This window comes from Takifugu flavidus, chromosome 2 (genome assembly GCF_003711565.1).
Source record: "Takifugu flavidus isolate HTHZ2018 chromosome 2, ASM371156v2, whole genome shotgun sequence".
Classification (NCBI taxonomy): Eukaryota; Metazoa; Chordata; class Actinopteri; order Tetraodontiformes; family Tetraodontidae; genus Takifugu; species Takifugu flavidus.
In genome coordinates, this window is record NC_079521.1 from 17701680 (window position 1) to 17719088 (window position 17409).

General features: G+C 50.7%; 1 protein-coding gene across 3 annotated transcripts; it reads right to left on the bottom strand.

The window, feature by feature from the left end:
* Positions 1-341: 341 nt before the first annotated feature.
* Positions 342-16951, bottom strand: phlpp2 (PH domain and leucine rich repeat protein phosphatase 2). 3 transcript variants are annotated; one of them, XM_057014032.1, is made up of 19 exons: positions 16429-16951; positions 14813-15093; positions 13460-13593; positions 10740-10930; positions 10509-10634; positions 9317-9471; positions 8599-8745; positions 8103-8333; positions 7624-7826; positions 7415-7475; positions 6914-7009; positions 6248-6403; positions 5504-5704; positions 5233-5395; positions 5018-5148; positions 4788-4901; positions 4384-4578; positions 4072-4303; positions 342-3964 (listed from the first exon to the last, which is right to left on the bottom strand). In XM_057014032.1, the coding sequence occupies exons 1-19, from the start codon at positions 16639-16641 to the stop codon at positions 2702-2704; spliced, it is 4293 nt and encodes a 1430-aa protein (XP_056870012.1). In that variant the 5' UTR covers positions 16642-16951; the 3' UTR covers positions 342-2701. The 3 variants fall into 3 exon arrangements, with proteins under 3 accessions (XP_056870012.1, XP_056870003.1, XP_056870020.1); XM_057014023.1 differs by having other exon boundaries at positions 14813-15096; XM_057014040.1 differs by having other exon boundaries at positions 3841-3980; positions 14813-15096; positions 16429-16950.
* Between the last annotated feature and the right edge of the window lie 458 nt (positions 16952-17409).

A 17409-nucleotide genomic window follows, 5' to 3' on the forward strand; every position in this document is an offset into this window, starting at 1 on the left:
CATGATTCTGTAGGTCTTTCCTTACTGTTAATAAATGAAAAAAGGCCTAAGATTTTAACCCACGTAAATCCAGACAGCAGATATGGTGCACAAAGGGGATAATGATCATTACACATGGATACACATGCACACACATGGACACACATGCACACACAGCTTTCACGGACTTGTTTAGTGTGAACACATGTATCCATGCTTGCATGATTATCCAGGACAAAGCTACCTTTAGCCACCTGGGACAAAACTAATAAGTGATACAATTAAAAGCAGAGCAGTGAGACTTAAGGATAATCTCTCTCACACACACACACACACACACACTGACACGAAGACTCACTGAGGAATGTTTTTCCTTATTTATTTTAGTTGAGTGAAGCTCTGGGAAACACAGACAGGTTCTTTGTACAGTTGATATTTTGCATATTTGGATACGAAAAATTCCCATCGTGTGCTGTGAAATTCGTGGTTTTAAATGAATCAGAGTCTCTTCTCGGAACGTCCACGTTTGACACCGCGCAGAGGTTCCGGTGACGACACCCGACTCAGGCTTTTGGGGCACATCACAGTCTGATAAAGTGACTGGATCAAAATCTCCACACATGAGCCTTCGGGACCATCGTAAATGTGACAAAAATACTTTAGTAAAAATGACATCAGGGTGCTGAAGGAACGCAATAAAGTTTGATATCTGCTCTGTTATCAACATTCACACAGAATGTTGATTTTGGGTGAGGACGAATTACAGTTAGCAACATTTTATGTAAACAATAAATCCTAAAGTTTCTGTCCGACAGGAATGTGAGAACGTATATCCTTAATACGCTAATTATTTAAATTTAGCTTTATTACAAAAGGAATAATATTGATTGTAATAGAAGAGGAATCAGCCACATTGTAATTTGCACATTTTTGTAATGCTAACGTTGAAATGCCTTCAAGAACAAAAACATTAACATTATGACGCTTACTATCATTAAAAGAGCATGATTTATTGTTGTAAAGTGTGATCAGATTACAAATGCTACTCATCACTTAACCGATACAGATAAATCATGTTGGGCTGAAGGAAGCCATCACAACCCCAGCACACACACTTTAAACACTTAATACAACTCTCTCAACAAAGTGCTTTTAACAGTGTCTTCATCTTCCAGGAGACAAACATCGAACTTCATACATCATTTAAGGCTTCATCGATGAGTTTCCACTTATTCCTGTGCAACAAAGAAAGACAGAGGTCACTTTAATAAAGCGGGACGAGCAGTGTTAAACAAAGGGCCGCTCCATTCAGAGCTTTTTAAGGCTAACGTGAAACACAACATCACGGCCCACACTATCTGTTCTGATAGAAGGGACAGAATAAACTGGGTCTGTGAAATACTGTGAATGAGCTAAACATGTATGTTTATTATTACTTGTTCTCAGATGACTGCATATGGCAAACCTACAGTTGTTAGGATTAAGAGCTGTCTGGTGATCATGTAGGTGACAAAAATCTGGGGCTCTCTTATTCAGTAGCAGCTAAAATAGTCAATGGAAAGAATACTGAACATAGAAATATAAAAAAAACAACTTTACAAGTGACAAATAAGGCAAGGGAAGTCTTAGTGTGCGTGGGGGAGAAACCACCATTGAAGTCTGTCTGCAGACCCAAACCCTGAAGCTAACCAGTGGCTGCAGCAGGCTAAAGAAAGCCTGGTTTGGTTATTACAACAGAGCAACATGTCTGGAGGATTGAACAGCGCGGAGGGACCGGAAAACAAAGTCTTGCTGTGGCAGATACGAATGAAGACATTACAAAACACACAGTGCATAGAAATACCTTGAAATGGTGTTCAAATGTCCAGGTAATAGTCCAGACACCAGCAAATGTATCATTTGAAGCATCTATTTCCCACTGTGCTGTTACCGTTTGATCATGCGCAGTCACACATTAAATCTGGATTTTTGAAGTACATAACGCATCGACTTTAATAAATTTTGTTAAAATGCCTCTCTGAGCTGTAACTATTCCTCAGACTTGGCAGCATCAGCTGAAAAACAACCATCTCATCCATTTGCTGCCAGTCTTACGCGTGCTACACCTTAAAGAAAGGACGCATCCCTCGGTCTACACATGCTGTGCACCAGTGTAAATCACCCATCCAGCTTTCTGCTAATGTATCGGTAATTCTTATCTATTTGTTATATTAGTCGTACGAGTATTTGAGCTGTTTGCTTGTGAAGCCAGAGGAGGAGGAGGAGCGTGGATGCTGCGCCAGCGTTAGTCTCTCAGGGACACAGTTCCACCGTGAAGCCCCCCCCACACACACACACACACACAGCGTGGATCTGGGGGAGCTCTAGGCTGTCATCTGCAGGAGGCATTTGATCCCAGAGCGTTCCTTCGGGACCTGAACGGCCACGGAGCCCCTGCAGAGAGGATTCATCCCGCCGACCACTCCTGGCGTTCCAATTAAAGGGAAATCTTGCATATTCCTCATGAGGTAACCCGCTTGAGCCGGGCTCGTTGTGTTGTCCCAAAGCCCCGCATCCCAACACATGAACCGCTGTCCGGAGGGATCCATTTTCTTTTATTTCACGTGTAGTTTTTTTTCTGCGGACCACACTCATCGGGTCGGAACATTTCGCGTGCGTGACAGCACTGACGCTCCTCTGAGATGGCACGAGTCGAAGCCAAGCGGCACCGCGCGCCCGTCCTTTAAAGGGCGGTGTCGTAGACTTCGTGCTGTAGCAACGGGACTGGGACTGGGCCTGGAACCGGTACCAGACTAGGGGCGAACGCAGGGGGGTGCGGATGATCCCACACCGAGTCTTTTAAGTAAGTTGGGTTTGGCTGGATGGGGCCTGGCACTAGAGGGATCTGGCCTCGGAGCTGCTCCCTAACTTCCTGCTCCAGACTTGGCGGCACAATCAGCTGGTCCTCAGGGTCCTGCTGCGCCGGGGCAGTGAAGTATCCGGACTTTTTCTTGGGAGCCTCAAGAGCCACCTCAATAATATTATGACTATCCTCGGGGGCCACCACGGAGCCGTTGGAAAGCTTTTTCCCAAACAGACTGGATGTGGAGGGAGATTTTTTAAGGTCCACAATCTCCCTCCCACACACAGCCAGCAAGCAGCCGTTGGTAGCAGAGACCACCACGCTGTTCTGCCGGCGCATTTTCCCGTTCATGTAGTCGCAGCCTCGTGTTTCAAGGTTCAGGTCCTTGGGGCATCCAGACCGCAGCTGGAAGGCGCAGCAGTGAATGTCTACCTCGACCTCCAACCTGCTGCCATTGGAGATGACGCCCTCGAGAGGAGCTTCGTCGTCACTGTCCAGGCCGTTGTCAGACTGGTTGCTAGAGAACGTAGCGGACGACGGCTGTCTCTGGAAAAGCCCCTGGTGGGCTCCGCCCCCCGCTGAGCCCGGCATCATGATCCCGCACAGGGTGGTGGCGGGGTGCAGGCTCCAGCGTCGCTCCGGGTGGGCGGCGTGCTCGTCTGATGCGGTGGATCCCGCTTCGCTGCCCACCTCCGAGGCGGAGGTTTCGCTGCTGAACTCGGAGACGACGCCGCTGCTGGATGAGAGGGCGGTCGCATCGGAGCCGGAGGTCGCTGAGGCAGGCGCGCTTGCTGGAGGGGGACCGCGTGGCACTGGGGTGGAGGAGGGCGGCTCGCAGGTGCAACCGCCATCGCTGATGTGCAGGGACACCACCAGAGCCTCGATATTGTCTTTACATCCATAGCTCTGGGCGAGTGTACACAGCTTCTTGGCGGCGGCACGAGGGTCCCGCACAGCTTGAACAGTGCACACGGCCTCTTGGTGAGACACTCGCTCGAACAGGGCTCGATTCCCCATGATCAAGAACTCATCCTGGGAACAGAGGTGCTCGGTGTGCACCCAGGGCTTCGGAAGCACCCAGGGAGACAGATAAGAGCATCCCAGCAGGCGAGAGCAGCACGTCACACCGCTCACTTTGTTATCCTACAAAACACAGACACTATCAGAATCGTAGATTAGAGTACACTAGCTATAGCTATAGCAGCTATAGAACAACATCTGGAACTTCCCATACTCAAAAGCTGCATTACCTCAGTAATTATGGCTTTATTGAGCTTAACCCTCTCCATCTCTTCAGTGCTGTTCTCCAAGCTATACACCTTAGAGAGAGGTACAGGCCGGCCGTTCCGGCACAGCACCGCCTGGCAGGTGCCCACATTGGCAACGGTAAGGCTGAAGTTGGCTCCAGAGTCTGACTGCTCACGGTGAACATAGCACAGCAGGGCCGAAGCCCCAAGCTTCTGGCCGGCCATGCCGAGTTTTCTGTCCGACAGACACACACGAATTCACAATTTCACTCTCAGCACAGCTCAAAACAGAAGGAAGTGTGAAAGGTGAATCACCTGTGTGAGGTGAGGAAGGTGTTGCACATATACACGCTGTCCACGCTGGAGTGCTGCAGCTCCTCACACAGGACATCTCCCATGGTGCACTGGAGAAGCCGAGGCACTTCCTCGTTGCGGTCTCCGTCAAACACACCGTAGCACGCTTCCACGCCGTCTCCAAAATGGTCAACAGCCAGAACAGACACGCACAGCCTGTGGAGGGGCAGAAATGACACAATAACTCCCTCTGAGGTCAAAACGGGACCCAGGCAGCAAAAATCAGCTCCAAGCTTGTTCTCTGTGGCCTAATGACTGATTCCTGATTTTAGCCTTTGACACCGGCTCCTAATGTGAATCCCAACACTCGCCAGACAGGCTAATAAAGTTTCTGTGACTAATAAGGAACAGCAACCAATTCTCACTTGTTCCTGTGGCCGCTCATTTCAGAGTAACCGTGGTTCCATGGAGTGGACGCGCTCAGCACGTCTGCTGCTGTTGTGGTGGATTTCTGGTCTAGTTTCAGGGTGGCGATGTTGCTAAAAATGGGAGGAAAAAGACGTAAAGTAAATGCAGCACAAGACAGGAAGGGCAGCACAAAATACCGTGTTTTTTCTGAGAGGACAGTATTCTGAGCTGGTCCTGGCTTCTATACCTGAAGAGGTTGAGAGTTTTGTGTTCCAGCGTCAGGCTGTTGTTGCCAGTCAGATCCAGCTCTTGCAGGGTGGCCGGAAGCGAGTCAGGCAACTGGATCTCCGTCAGCTCGTTGCAGCTTAAATCCACAAGCTGCAAAGTTAAAAACAGGCCAGCTGATGCAGGAAGAGCACAAACCCCAATGGTCAAACAAATAAAGCCAGGAAAACCTCTGACCTTGATCTCAGGCAGGTTGAGGATCTCAGGGAAGACTGTAATGTGATTGGAGTGCGCTATGAGTGTGTGCAGTCTCTTGCAGCTGGACACAGTGGAGGGGATGGTCTTTAGCTTGTTCCCACTTAGATTTAGCTCCTCCAGCTGCTCCAGCTTGCTCAGCTTACTGAAATAACATCCAGACATCACTTGTGGCCGTTGTAACAGCCGTAGCATGTGCGTCACAGTAAATATCAAGTTATTCATAATGAAGGCCGGTGGCTTGGAAACGCACCTGGCTGGGAAGGAGAGCAACTGGTTGTAGGCGATGTGAAGGACCCGCAGGTTCTGGTGTCCAACTAACAGAGCGCCGCAGTTCTCGGTCAGATTGTTTCCTGTCAGGTAGAGCTCCTGGAGTGTGCTGAGGCTCTCCTCTGATTCACTGCTGGGAGGAATCTTTCCCAGGGCATTGGCTGACACGTTTAAATATTTTAAGCTGTGGCCAAAGACAAACAGAACAAGAGATGCAAAAACACTGCGTATATCCAGAGGTGCCCGTGGCCCTGCCTGTTCAGTCGCCCTCGCCTTCCCATTGATACGACACGCATCGATGTCCTTACCGAGTAAGTAGTATTCAAGTATTCATTTTCAAAACAGTCACAATATCCAAATTGATATCAACACAGTGTTTAATTGCTTTCCCTCACAAGGTCTTCAGCTCTCAGAGAGCTCATCAGAAATCCATCATCCAAAAAAAGCTGTCAGTGCTCTTTTGTCTGCGCCTCAGAGGCAGCAGAGTACATGAGAGCATTTCAACTGCTAATGGGTGTAAAGTGATTTACCACACAGGAAAAAGGAGCGTAAATGCTTTGGTATGGGTCTGGAAATTTCCATTTAAAGAGTACTGACCATGTTCCCTTTCAATTATTCCCAAAACTGTGAAATCTGAAAAAAGCTCCATGACAGGGGGACGCGTTGCTAACGGAATCTGGAGATTCTGCAAAGATGTAACGATGCTGATGCGTGGAGAAGCACTCACTTTAAGGCCTTGTAAAACAAGCTCTCGGAAAGCTCGACGAGCCTGTTGTGCTGAAGGTCCAGGACTTCCAGTGGGACGTGGTCAAGTAGGTCAGGCACTCTCTGCAAATGATTGTTCCCCGCCAGCAGCTTTCTCAGACTCAAACTGTTGAGCAGCCTGTCAGAGGCCCCGGAAGACACATTAGGGAACCAGATTAGAATGAGAACAAGGAGCAGACCAGCAAGAATGCAGAGAACCCACAAAAATAATCTGGACTGGATCAGAAGCTGCGACCCGTGACTGACTAATCCATTAAGGGGCTCCTCAGCTTGACTGGCTGCGGAGACAAACAGCAGCGTCTTGGTCTCAGCAGAAACCATCCAGGAGTGGCGAGAGGATGCAGTGGATCGACAAACGGGCTCATTTGAGGAAGCCGTTCTGATGCGTCATTCAAATGCTAATTCCGTGTCAAGCGCTGGCAGCGAATGAGATGGGATGGATTTACTGTTGCAGCTACTGTCCCCACAAAGAGGCTGTATTCAAGCTGGCTCTATCCGGGGTTACACTCCTACCACTTGAGTCAGTAGAAATGTGGGACCTTTTATCTGTTAATTCTGGACACGAGTTTTACTGGATGAAACAAAGAACATGGGGCAAACTTAGCAACGACAGAATAAAGACAACAACCTCGACGGGAGCTCGGTCAGGAGGTTGTGCGTGACGTCCAGCATCTCAATTTTTCTGCTGTCGCACACCCAGTCAGGAAGGTACTCCAGCAGGTTCCTGTCTCAACACACACATTCACAAACATAAAAACACCAGCCGAGCGCACTTCCTGTTTAGCCCTCAGTGCCGCAGATGCGGAGCAGTTGTGAAAAGGCGTTGCCCTTCAGCCATTTAAGCCATTTTACGTCAACACCATCTCACAGCTTCAGCTGGCATCACTTATCTCAGTGCCCTGCATTAGCCAGGGATGAGATGGGCACAGTCGGAACAGGGTGCACTGGCTGCTCGGGTAGTCGTTTTAACGTAACCAAAGGGATTGTTTTACAAATCCGACAAACATCTGGTCGAACTTTTTGCTTTACCTGCATTAAGCAATGTTCATTTAATAAATAAACATCAGTCTGTGCTAAAAATAATCCAACACAGAGCCAAGGTCGCTGGCTTTTCCCATCCAGAACTCACTGTGATAGGTCCATGTAAGTCAGCTGGTTGGGGACTGGGTAGACATTAACAGTTGTAAGGCCTGTAAGATGATAAAAACAGCAGTCAGCAGCTGAGCAGCTGTCACGGTGGACGCCTGCGCTCCAAAAATCAATGTTTTACTGAGTCAAAGATCTACTGCGGCAATAACCGATCAAACCGACGGGTGGTTACGGCTTTGCTGGACTCACGGTTGCTGCTGGCGTTGAGCGTGCGCAGGGTGAAGCCGCTGAGCGTCAGGGCTCCCAGATGGTTGCGCTGGCAGTGAAGCGTCTCCAGACTGCTGACAGAGCTCAGGTCTAAGGAGTCCAAGCAGTTGTCCCGAAAGTCCATTTGCGTCACCTGGCTCACGACCTCCAGGCTGTCGTTCTTCACCCACTTCAGCCCATTTAACCTGCACGGATGAGGAGGGACGGAAGTGGAACCGTTAACAGTGAGTCAGATAATAATAGCATCCTGGAAACCAGCTCAAAGCAACATGGCTGGAACCAGCATGTCCTCTGCCCTCACTGCAAAGGCTTCCTTGCATTTCGTTAATAACACCAACCGTCCCTTCGTCCCCCAGCGAGGCAGCTTGCCCTCATGACGGGTTCTGCCGGTCCACACTAAACACACAAGGATGATTTACATCCTGACCAAGGACAGGGTTTGCCCCCTCCAATCGTCTTACCGGAGGTCAACGTTCTTCAGATGGCTCATTCTAGCCAGAGCGCACAGGTCCAGACTCTCCACCCTGTTTCCAGCCATGGCGAGTCTGTCCACGGCGCCCAGCCGCTCCAGCACGGCGGGGACGTGGGTGAAGTTGTTGAAAGACAGCCCGAGGCTGTTGAGCTGAGCCAGGCCGGACGCCTCCTCGGGGAGGGAGCTGAGGTGGTTTCCATCCAAAGACAGCGTCTGCAGGCTACAAGATGGAGGACAGAAAACAAGTGCAACTCATTTGTTTGACTTCAAAACATCGACACGGTTGCAAAGAAGTAAAGAGTTCACTAAAATATTGTTCTAAACATCCACCCTGACTTAGAGGTCATGAAAGTGCAACAAAAGGACTAAAATGAAAGAAATCACTTTGCACAAGTGGAACTAAATACAAGCACAAACAACATATTATGTATATGCAGTGAACAAGGTGCATGCACGATGTGCACGCACGGGTCGCCTTGCCGCACCTCTGAAGGTTGCCTATCTTAGCGGGGACGGTCTTCAGGTTATTACAGGACAGGTTGAGTTCAGTCAGGGTGAAGATCTCACACACACATTCGGGGAAAACCCCCAGTCGGTTGTGAGACAAGTTCAGGCTCCTCAGCTGGGAAAACCTGCGCAGATGGAAACAGAAAGAGGACCCGTGACCACAAAGTCGCCTCATCTGGTCTCAATCCACGAGCCACATCTGTCTTCCCAAGTTGTATCAGCTGTCCGTGATATTTGAGGAAGAGAGAGAGAGAGAGAGGGGGGGGGGGGATACAGGTAGAGACAGACAAGCACCAACGTATTAACTCCCCTTTTACTTTTGCCCGCATTTTTGACCTTGCTGAGCGGCTCGTGGCGTCTCAGGAGGATCGAGCATATCAGGAAAGCAAATGTTGACAATGAAAAAAGGGTGTTTGTAGAAGACGTAACCCCCAGCCCCCCCCGTGAACGCTCTGGAAACCCAACAACGGCTTTATTTACTGTGCAAACGCTGCAGTTTGTCCTTAAGCGGCACCGTTTTTGGCTTTGGCCGCACAGTGAGGTGGTGCAGCGCGTGGATCAGAGTGTGGTAAAGACTGAACAGGCGCCGTTCTACAGAAGACAAAAGGGGGTCGCTACGGTGTGGAAGCATGACAGCCTTCATTCGTCTGTTAACAAATGTTTGCTAACGTCCTCAGTTGAAGACTGTGCACTTACCTGGGCAGGTTCAGTAGACCTCCGGGTCCGTGATGGCTCATGAAGTTGTGTCGCAGGTTAAGGTGGGTGACATCCTGACTGTAAAAAAGGTATTCAGGCACCTGTTCCAGGCTGTAACAGGACAGGTCGACCATGCTGACCGTCTGAGACACCACCTGTATGAGGCAAGAGGACACGGAGACACTGAGTCTGTATGTTTGCACTGGGTTTACAGTGGTCACAGCTTGGTGAGTGTGTGTCTGTGCTGCGTCTGTGTCTGTGTAGAGCCTTCTTTTATGAATACAGAGGTCAGGATCAATAAGCCCCAACACATTTATTCAAATGTGGAATCAGATTATTTCCTTATTTCCTTTATTCACACAGCTGCAAACTTGTATTTTCTGCTGGTCTACAAATATCCCAGTATCCAGTTCTACCCTGCGAGCTCATGTTGCAAGCACAAACGCTTCGCTGCTTGTTTCACTTTCGGCTTCCCTGTCGAGCACACACCCACATTTGTGTTTCTATCCTTGCAAGGACTCTTACTGACATAATGCCTTCCGCAGCCCTTTACCCTAATGCTAACCGCTGCGGCTAAGACTCACCCTAACCTCAACCTAAACCAGAGTCTAACCTTAGCCTTCCAACCAGATCGGAATTCTCAAACAGCCCCTTCAAGTTCTGAGGACAGGACACATCCCCAAAATGTCCTCAGTATGGCAGTAAAAAGCTTACACACACTCACACAAACAATAACCAGTGTAGCATTAAGACTGTCCCAAATCCACCACCAACCCTCATCAATCTTGTCTCGCTGTCTCCATAGAAACCCCTCGGAACTCAGTAATTCCCACCTCTGTGGTGGAGAGAGATCCTGGATCTGCAGCTAATTGATGATCTTTATTGTTTCTAATGAGTCAGCTCCCCTCCCCCCCCTTGCAGGGCTCATTCTGTGCCCAGTGGAGGATTTCAAGCAGCGGCCAGAAATGAGCTGCAGCTCTTCCACTTTCCCAGCGGGTCTGGAAGCAAATGCATCAGGAGTGCAGACGCTCACATCTGGCTCAGATGTGTCGTTTCATTAGAGTCGGGCATTGCGGCCGTCTGTGGAAATCATCAGTGGTCTGGACTTGTGGGGGATTTTAGGATGCACCCCCAGAGGAAACACGATCTCCCGTAAAGACTCGCAGGAGGCCGCCGCTGGTGTCCAGCTTACTTTAGAGGCCTGCCGCTGCCACCTCTGGTAGTCCGCCAGCGTGTCGAAGTTGACAAAGTACGTCTGCGCCTGTGACCCGGCGGAGCTGAACATCAGACAGTGCTGCCTCCGCCTCACCTCCTCCACCTGAATCAGAGCACACACACACACACACACACTCAGGAATCCAGTTTGTTGCCGTGTAAACACGCTTCTTCGACGCCCTGCATGGCGGCAACACCCAACCCCCACCTTTCCCCCCACCAGGGGCAGGATGTGCATCTTCCCCGTCACGCTGTCCTTGACAGAGGCCACGATCAGACAGGTGCCGCAGAGGATGACCTGCCGCTCCGCCCATTTGTGCAGCTGCGACTTGCCCTTTCGGACGCTGAAAACGCCTTTCAGCAGGGTCCGCTCCTGCTGGTCCGCGTTGGCCGGACACTCTGGAGGAGAGAAGAGCCCCCGCAGACGGGGGGGGATGTTAGTGCAGAGCCTCGCCCCTCCTGTGGTAAACAAATCCCGATAATTATTAACAAATGTCCTCTGGTTCCACCTCACTTCCAGAGAATGTAATTACGCAGACACAGGTCAGCGTTAGCTCCGGTTTTAATGAGTCTCCTTATCTCCTTAATTCCACAGCCGATCTTGCATCAACATGTAAAATGGACACTGCCCTATTATCTCATCTGTGTCACAGCTGGATGCGTCTCATCGCCCAATAATAATAGGTTCACTTTTTAATTATCGGCCCTCTTGGTCCAGAAATAATGGAAGAAGAGTAGAATGGAAGAACATTCTATAGCACATCCAGTGTGCTAATATTGCCGATGGACCCCAAAACATTTAAAAAAAAACCTTTTTAATTCTGTAGGTTCCTATAATGACTCATTTTAGTGATCCACCTTTGACCTTTAAGGTCGAGCAAGAGTGAGGAAGCGCCCGTCAGGACTTGATACTCATAACAGTCCAAACTGTCACTGTACAGTATTCACCGTATGGACTGGGCCGCATTCGGGTCCAGAGTGCTGATTCATTTGTTTCCAGACCAGATAGTGTAAACAACACCCCCCCCCCCCCCTCCCCCGACGACTGTTGCCCTCCTGATGTCGCAGGTTCATCAGTCACGCTGATAAATGAGTCGGTGTTTCAGAGTAGAGAAATGGTTCGGTCAAAGGACACGTCGGGAACGGCTGCTGTCTCTGCCGGGCTTCAGGAACGCTCTGATTAACGGCCCATTGTCCTCAGCTCGCCATCCTCGGCCCGGCGTCCTCGGCCCGGCGTCCTCGGCCCGGCGTCCTCGGCTGTTCTAACATCTTCAGTCTCGCTCTCGCCTTCGTTCCATCTGAGTTCCCTTTCACGTTGCGAGGGCGTCCATATCAAACGAGAGGCTTTTCAAGTTTTTGTCCCCCATCATGTACCGACCATCCATTGGATGTTTGCTCCTCTATGATGATTTTAACCTACAAACTTTATATTTTGCCTTATTTGTGCGTCATTTCTCATTCGATGAGGCCCAACTCTCAAACACCCTGCGTAGCATCGCAGTCGTGGACGCTACCGCTGCACTTCCGTCTAGTGTTTAACGTCAAAAACTGGCTAAAAACATCTCCGTTATCATGTCAAGCCCTTTAAAAGCGACCTCACATGAGGTGAGCCGTCCTCCAGAGGGTCGCAGATGCTGCGTTTGTTTGTGACGTCTCAGTGGAGGCAGCAGTGCCCAATTTCAGTGACAGCTCACTTCACATGACAGGTCGGAGGAGCCAGGAGGCCGGCAGAGGTCTGGAACTATCGGCCCCCTTATCAGCACGCCACAAAAACAGACGGGCGGTGCCAGAAGACGAGAGAAAGGTCAGAGGTCGTCTGGTATAATCTGGGTCCTGCCCCGTGTCAGAGGAATCACATGCGGCTAACGTAGCGATAGCGTCACAGTTTTGCACGTCCAGAGTGCGATTCCCAGCTAAACCAATAACTGATTAGCCGCATTCGCACGGCCTGTGGACCTAACGTGCGCTCTGCACAGCCTCTCGCCTCTTACATAAAAGACGTCGCAGAGCTCCGGTCAGCAGAGGTGGACAAACAGCCCAGTCGGTCCCTGCTGCAGCTGCGTGGGCCCGACCGCTGGCCCCTGCAGAAGTTTTCATTAGCAGTCAAAGCGCTGAAGTCAGCATTTAGAAATGTTCACTCCCCCAGCTTTGTTTGGGTTCGTCCCAGCTGCGAAGGTCCGAGACGAGAACCGACGAGCCGTCCTCGAAGTTAAAGGGATTAAAGGACGGCACTTAGGAACCTAAGATGGATCAGAATAAGTTTAGAATCTAAAGATTAGTCACCGATTTACTAATGAATCACTTTCTTTAGGCAGCAGGAAAACATCTAAAAACTGGTTCCTGGCCACGCCAAACGCCCCAGAAGATGTCTGAAGGGTCCAATCAAGCCCTGCTCTTGGGTTGGGCAGCGTGAGAAGAGGGGGCCGAGCACCACGAGCAACTCTGAACTTTTCCCATGAGCTGACAAAAGAAGGCAGGAAATCTCTGAGGGGTCCGATCGGCGTGGCCTGATTCCTGCTAGCAGCCAAGATCTGAGCCGTTCTCATGCTGACGGCGCTCGAACAGCAAGGCGGCAAACAAAGGAGCACAGTGAGCTTTATATCTGAGGAGCAAACGAGCTGAAAGAGAATGTTGCAGTGGCTGGAGGGAGCTTTAAATGGGTCAGAATGTTAGAAGTTGGCAGCCCACCACCCCCGAATCCTCGGCACGCCCCAGGTTCCAGCCGAGGGAATGCTGCGTTCTGTGGGATTGGGCTCCCTCCTCCTCTGGCACAACGGCTCCAGAATATCCACAAACTCAGCAGGAACATTGATTAAGTGGAGCCGCGCTACAGAACCACCAGCTGCGGCGCTGCTGGAGCGCACGGGCGGACGTGACAGGAGCTAGCAGGATGGGGGGGGGGGGGTCCGTCGGGAACCATAAACTCACCACTGTAGAAACGAATCAGGCAGCTCAGGTCGGAGTTGGCGGCCTCCTGCTGCACCCGGGCCGGGTCCGTGTAGCCCATTGCGGCCAGGTAGTCGTGCACCATCTGGAGGGGACACTCGCTGGGCTCCAGCCTCCTGTGGGAGACAGGACACGTAGCTGATGGACGGCAGGACGGCGCCATTGACTGCAAGGCGTTGTGGGATTTATGAAGGTTGCAGCGAAGGACGAGCGTCCCGTCCCTGGTGGCCGTCCCCACGGACAGTTACACACAGACAGGCCTCATTAATAGGGCAGTGGGTCGGGCGGCGCCTAAATCAGGGCGGGGTAGTAAAACCGAAAATGGCTGCGCTGATTTATGGCGAGCAAAACGGCGGCTAGCCTTGTCCGGAGCGTGAAATCAGCTGGCATTAGCAACGAAAACAACACGGGCTTGTGAGGATGACCCAGATGTGGTGAAGCCGAGGTAGCTATCAGCTGTTCCTTCCCTTTCAGGATCACCGGGGCACTGACGAGATAAGTGCTCTACACCTCCTACGAGCAGAAGAGATCCTGGGTTTTTTCTAGGCAAGCCTCGCCTCCCATCACCTCCCTTCACACCCGCGTTATCAAATCCCGTGAGATGCCCGAGAGTCGCCGCAGGACCGCACAAGGAACTGAAATGATAAATAATCCAGGCGCGAGGAGAGCACGTGGGATTAGGTGTCTCAGGCCCTCCAGGGAGCACTCGTCCTCCTAGTGATAAGGTCTTCGAGCAAATGGAGACAGATGCATGTCAGCAGAGATCCGCCATCAGGGGGCGACGACGAGCAGGTCAGATCACAGCGACGGCTATTTGAGACTTACGGAACGGCGTCTGGTCTCTCTTGGTGGGACAGGAGGTCACAGAAGTGAAGTATTTAATCAGCAACCCCAGATCCATCACAGACGGCCTTTTACGAGGCGCCGTGTTGGGACGTGAACCGAGTCGGACCTCCCCGGACTCCTCTGGGGAGCCTTTGTGATTCAGGGCCGCTCAGCGTTTTCCTGCCGCTTTAATCACGCCAAGCTAATTGGGTTGGCTAATGTGCAGCTATTGATACACCGTCAGATACCAGCCGCTAACCGATACGATCCGAGTGCTCGTCGTTAGCATTATTGCCTCTGCTACGCGTCATTGGGAGCCAAAGGGCCTCACGGAGACGTTGACGCCAGGCACCACCAGACTACTCTTCCTAAGACTTGTAGGTTTGCCCCAGATTTTATTTCACGGCTCAGCAGCCGAGCTTTCAAAGGGCCGCTTCGCTATTTTCATCACTGTATTCTTTGGGAAGCTGCAGGTCCTCCTGGCTGGGGTGGGGGGGGGGGGCATCTTACCTGACGAGGTCTCCGTGAAGCTGAACGTAGAGGCTCTTTCCGTCCCTCTGAGCGCACAGCTCCTCCACCGTGGTGCTGGTGGAGCAGAGCACCAACTGCAGGTCCGTCTGAGGAGCGGAGGAGGCCTGAGGGCCGGAGGTCGCCGGCTGTGGATCCACGGTGCCCCCGTAGAGACACACGCAGCCCCTCCGGGTGTCCCCTTTGAGCCAGTCCCTCTCTCGGGATCCAAACCTGTTTTTTCTCGTCATGCAGCCGCGACTCCCGTTCCGCTTCATGTTGCGCTGCTGACACAGGAATATTGATTTGAACACACCCGCGGTCGCCAGTTACAACCACAGACGGATCACGCCGGTGACCTCATCACTCATCCGGAGGTTTGTTCCAGCTGCCAGGAGCTAAAGCAACAGAGCAGAGGCACAGCCATCGTTCTGACCCAGCCAGTCCACACGCCAGCAGTCAAAATGCAGCAAACGTGTCAGTAATAAGGCGTGACATCACTGACAGACACGATGACGTCACTGGCAGACATGATGATGTCACTGACAAACATGATGACATCAATACAAACACGATGACATCACTGACAAACATGATGACATCAATACAAACACGATGACATCACTGACAAACATGATGACATCAATACAAACGCGATGACATCACTGACAAACACAATGACATCACTGACAGATACGATGACATCACTGAAAAACACGACGACATCACTGACAGGCATGATGGCGTCATTGAAAGGCACGATGACATCACTGAAAAACATGACATCGCTGGCAGACATGATGACATCATTGGCAGACATGATGACATCACTGAAAAACACGACTTCCCTGAAACGAACGTCATCACCTGGATCAGCTCTTACTGGAAAGGTGAATGAGTCCGTGGTCATGATTTCCATCAGCTACGATCGTCAGTATTAGTTTAGATTTAACAGAAAATCTTACTGTTGTTGCATAAGAGAGTCAACAATTGCTTTGTAATAACATATTGTATAAATGAGTAATAAACTACGGCGGATGACAGCTGTTAAATGATCAGCGATCATCAGTAATGAAGCCAAAGTCAATAAACTCCATAAAATGAAGCTCAGTAACTGACTTTACCGACTAACCGACATGTCACCGCCTTTAACCACTGACATTGACCATCACGTCATGTCCTTTAAAGATTCTTTGATGTATTTTATCATCGTTCCCGTGAGGCTTTAATCTCCTGATGATATCGATGTGATGCAGGACCAGGCACTTGTTAAGTGAGAGGCGGCATCGCTGACATGTCCGCGCACGCCACGCACATTTCTCTTACATTAACAAATGCCAACGTTAAATACTCGGCCTTCCCATACATTTCCAGCCAGCGTGCGTGTGCGTGTGCGGGCGTTTAATGGCATCTAATTGGATCTGGTCCCGTCCCCGTCTAATGGAAATCACCCACACATTAATCATTGACACACGGGACACTCGGTGCACTTTGCCCCGCTGCAGCGTAGGAAATACCTCGACATGGAACCCGCTCCGGGGATAATTGTCGGGCACTTTGTCACGTCCGAACACGCCAGTGCATCTGAATAACCCCCCACCCCCCCCGGCGTGACTTGCCTTTAGCACTCGGATCCCCGTTGCAGCGTGAGCTCCGGGTCCACTGCGGCTGCCGCGACCTGCGGGCTGCTTCAGCCCCGCTGGGTGGATGACCGTGTCGGGCTGCCTGTCGATGCAAGTGCCCTTAACTCCCGGATCACCTCCCTTCTTGATGCCCGTGTGGGTGTTAGTCCTGTCGGCCAGGTTGCCGACGTCCTCGTCTTCCATCGCCATGGGTGAGCCCCGTTACCAGCAGCGGAGAGCAGAGCGCGTCGTCCCGGTGCCAGAGCCGCAGATTCCCCCGGAGAGGCGAAGCGTGGCCGCGTCTCGGTGCGACGCCATATCCGCACTGAGCGGCTGTCAGACGGGCCTGCCGGAGAGCTGATCCATAAACATTAAATGGGCGGTTCTGCTCTTGATTATTCATCATCCGCTGCTTTTCTCAGGCCCATTTCCCAGGAAAGGCATGGATCTCCGCTTTAGGCGTGTCTGTCTGTCTGTCCCTCCGTCTTTCTGTCTCCCGATGATGTCAGACGGAACTTTCTTCAGCTCTTTTTGCTTCTTTTTCCCCAAATGTCATATTCCTGATTTTTCTGTTACGCGTTCAAATAAATCAAGCAAATTAAGTAAGAATAATCCACCATTATCTCATTAATCAGGAAAACAATTTTTTCGAAATCTGGGTTCTATTAATTTTAGGATTCGAGCTTCCCTCCCCGTTCATGAAATATTGGGTTATTGAGGAGTGAATAAAGATATAGTAGATTTTTAGTTATAACGTTACAATGATGGGCTTTGGACTCATTTATTACGGATTTATAACAACTGTTGGACCTTCAGCAGAATCGCGGCGCAGTTCCGCACGTCACCACTCGGTGGCGCCAGAAACCTGCCTGGTTTATATTTGATAAAGATTATTTCTTAGTGTTGGATTCATTCATTTTCCGGATTCAAAAGTGGTTGTTTATTATTGACCTTGAGTAGATTACGCTGTAGTTCAGC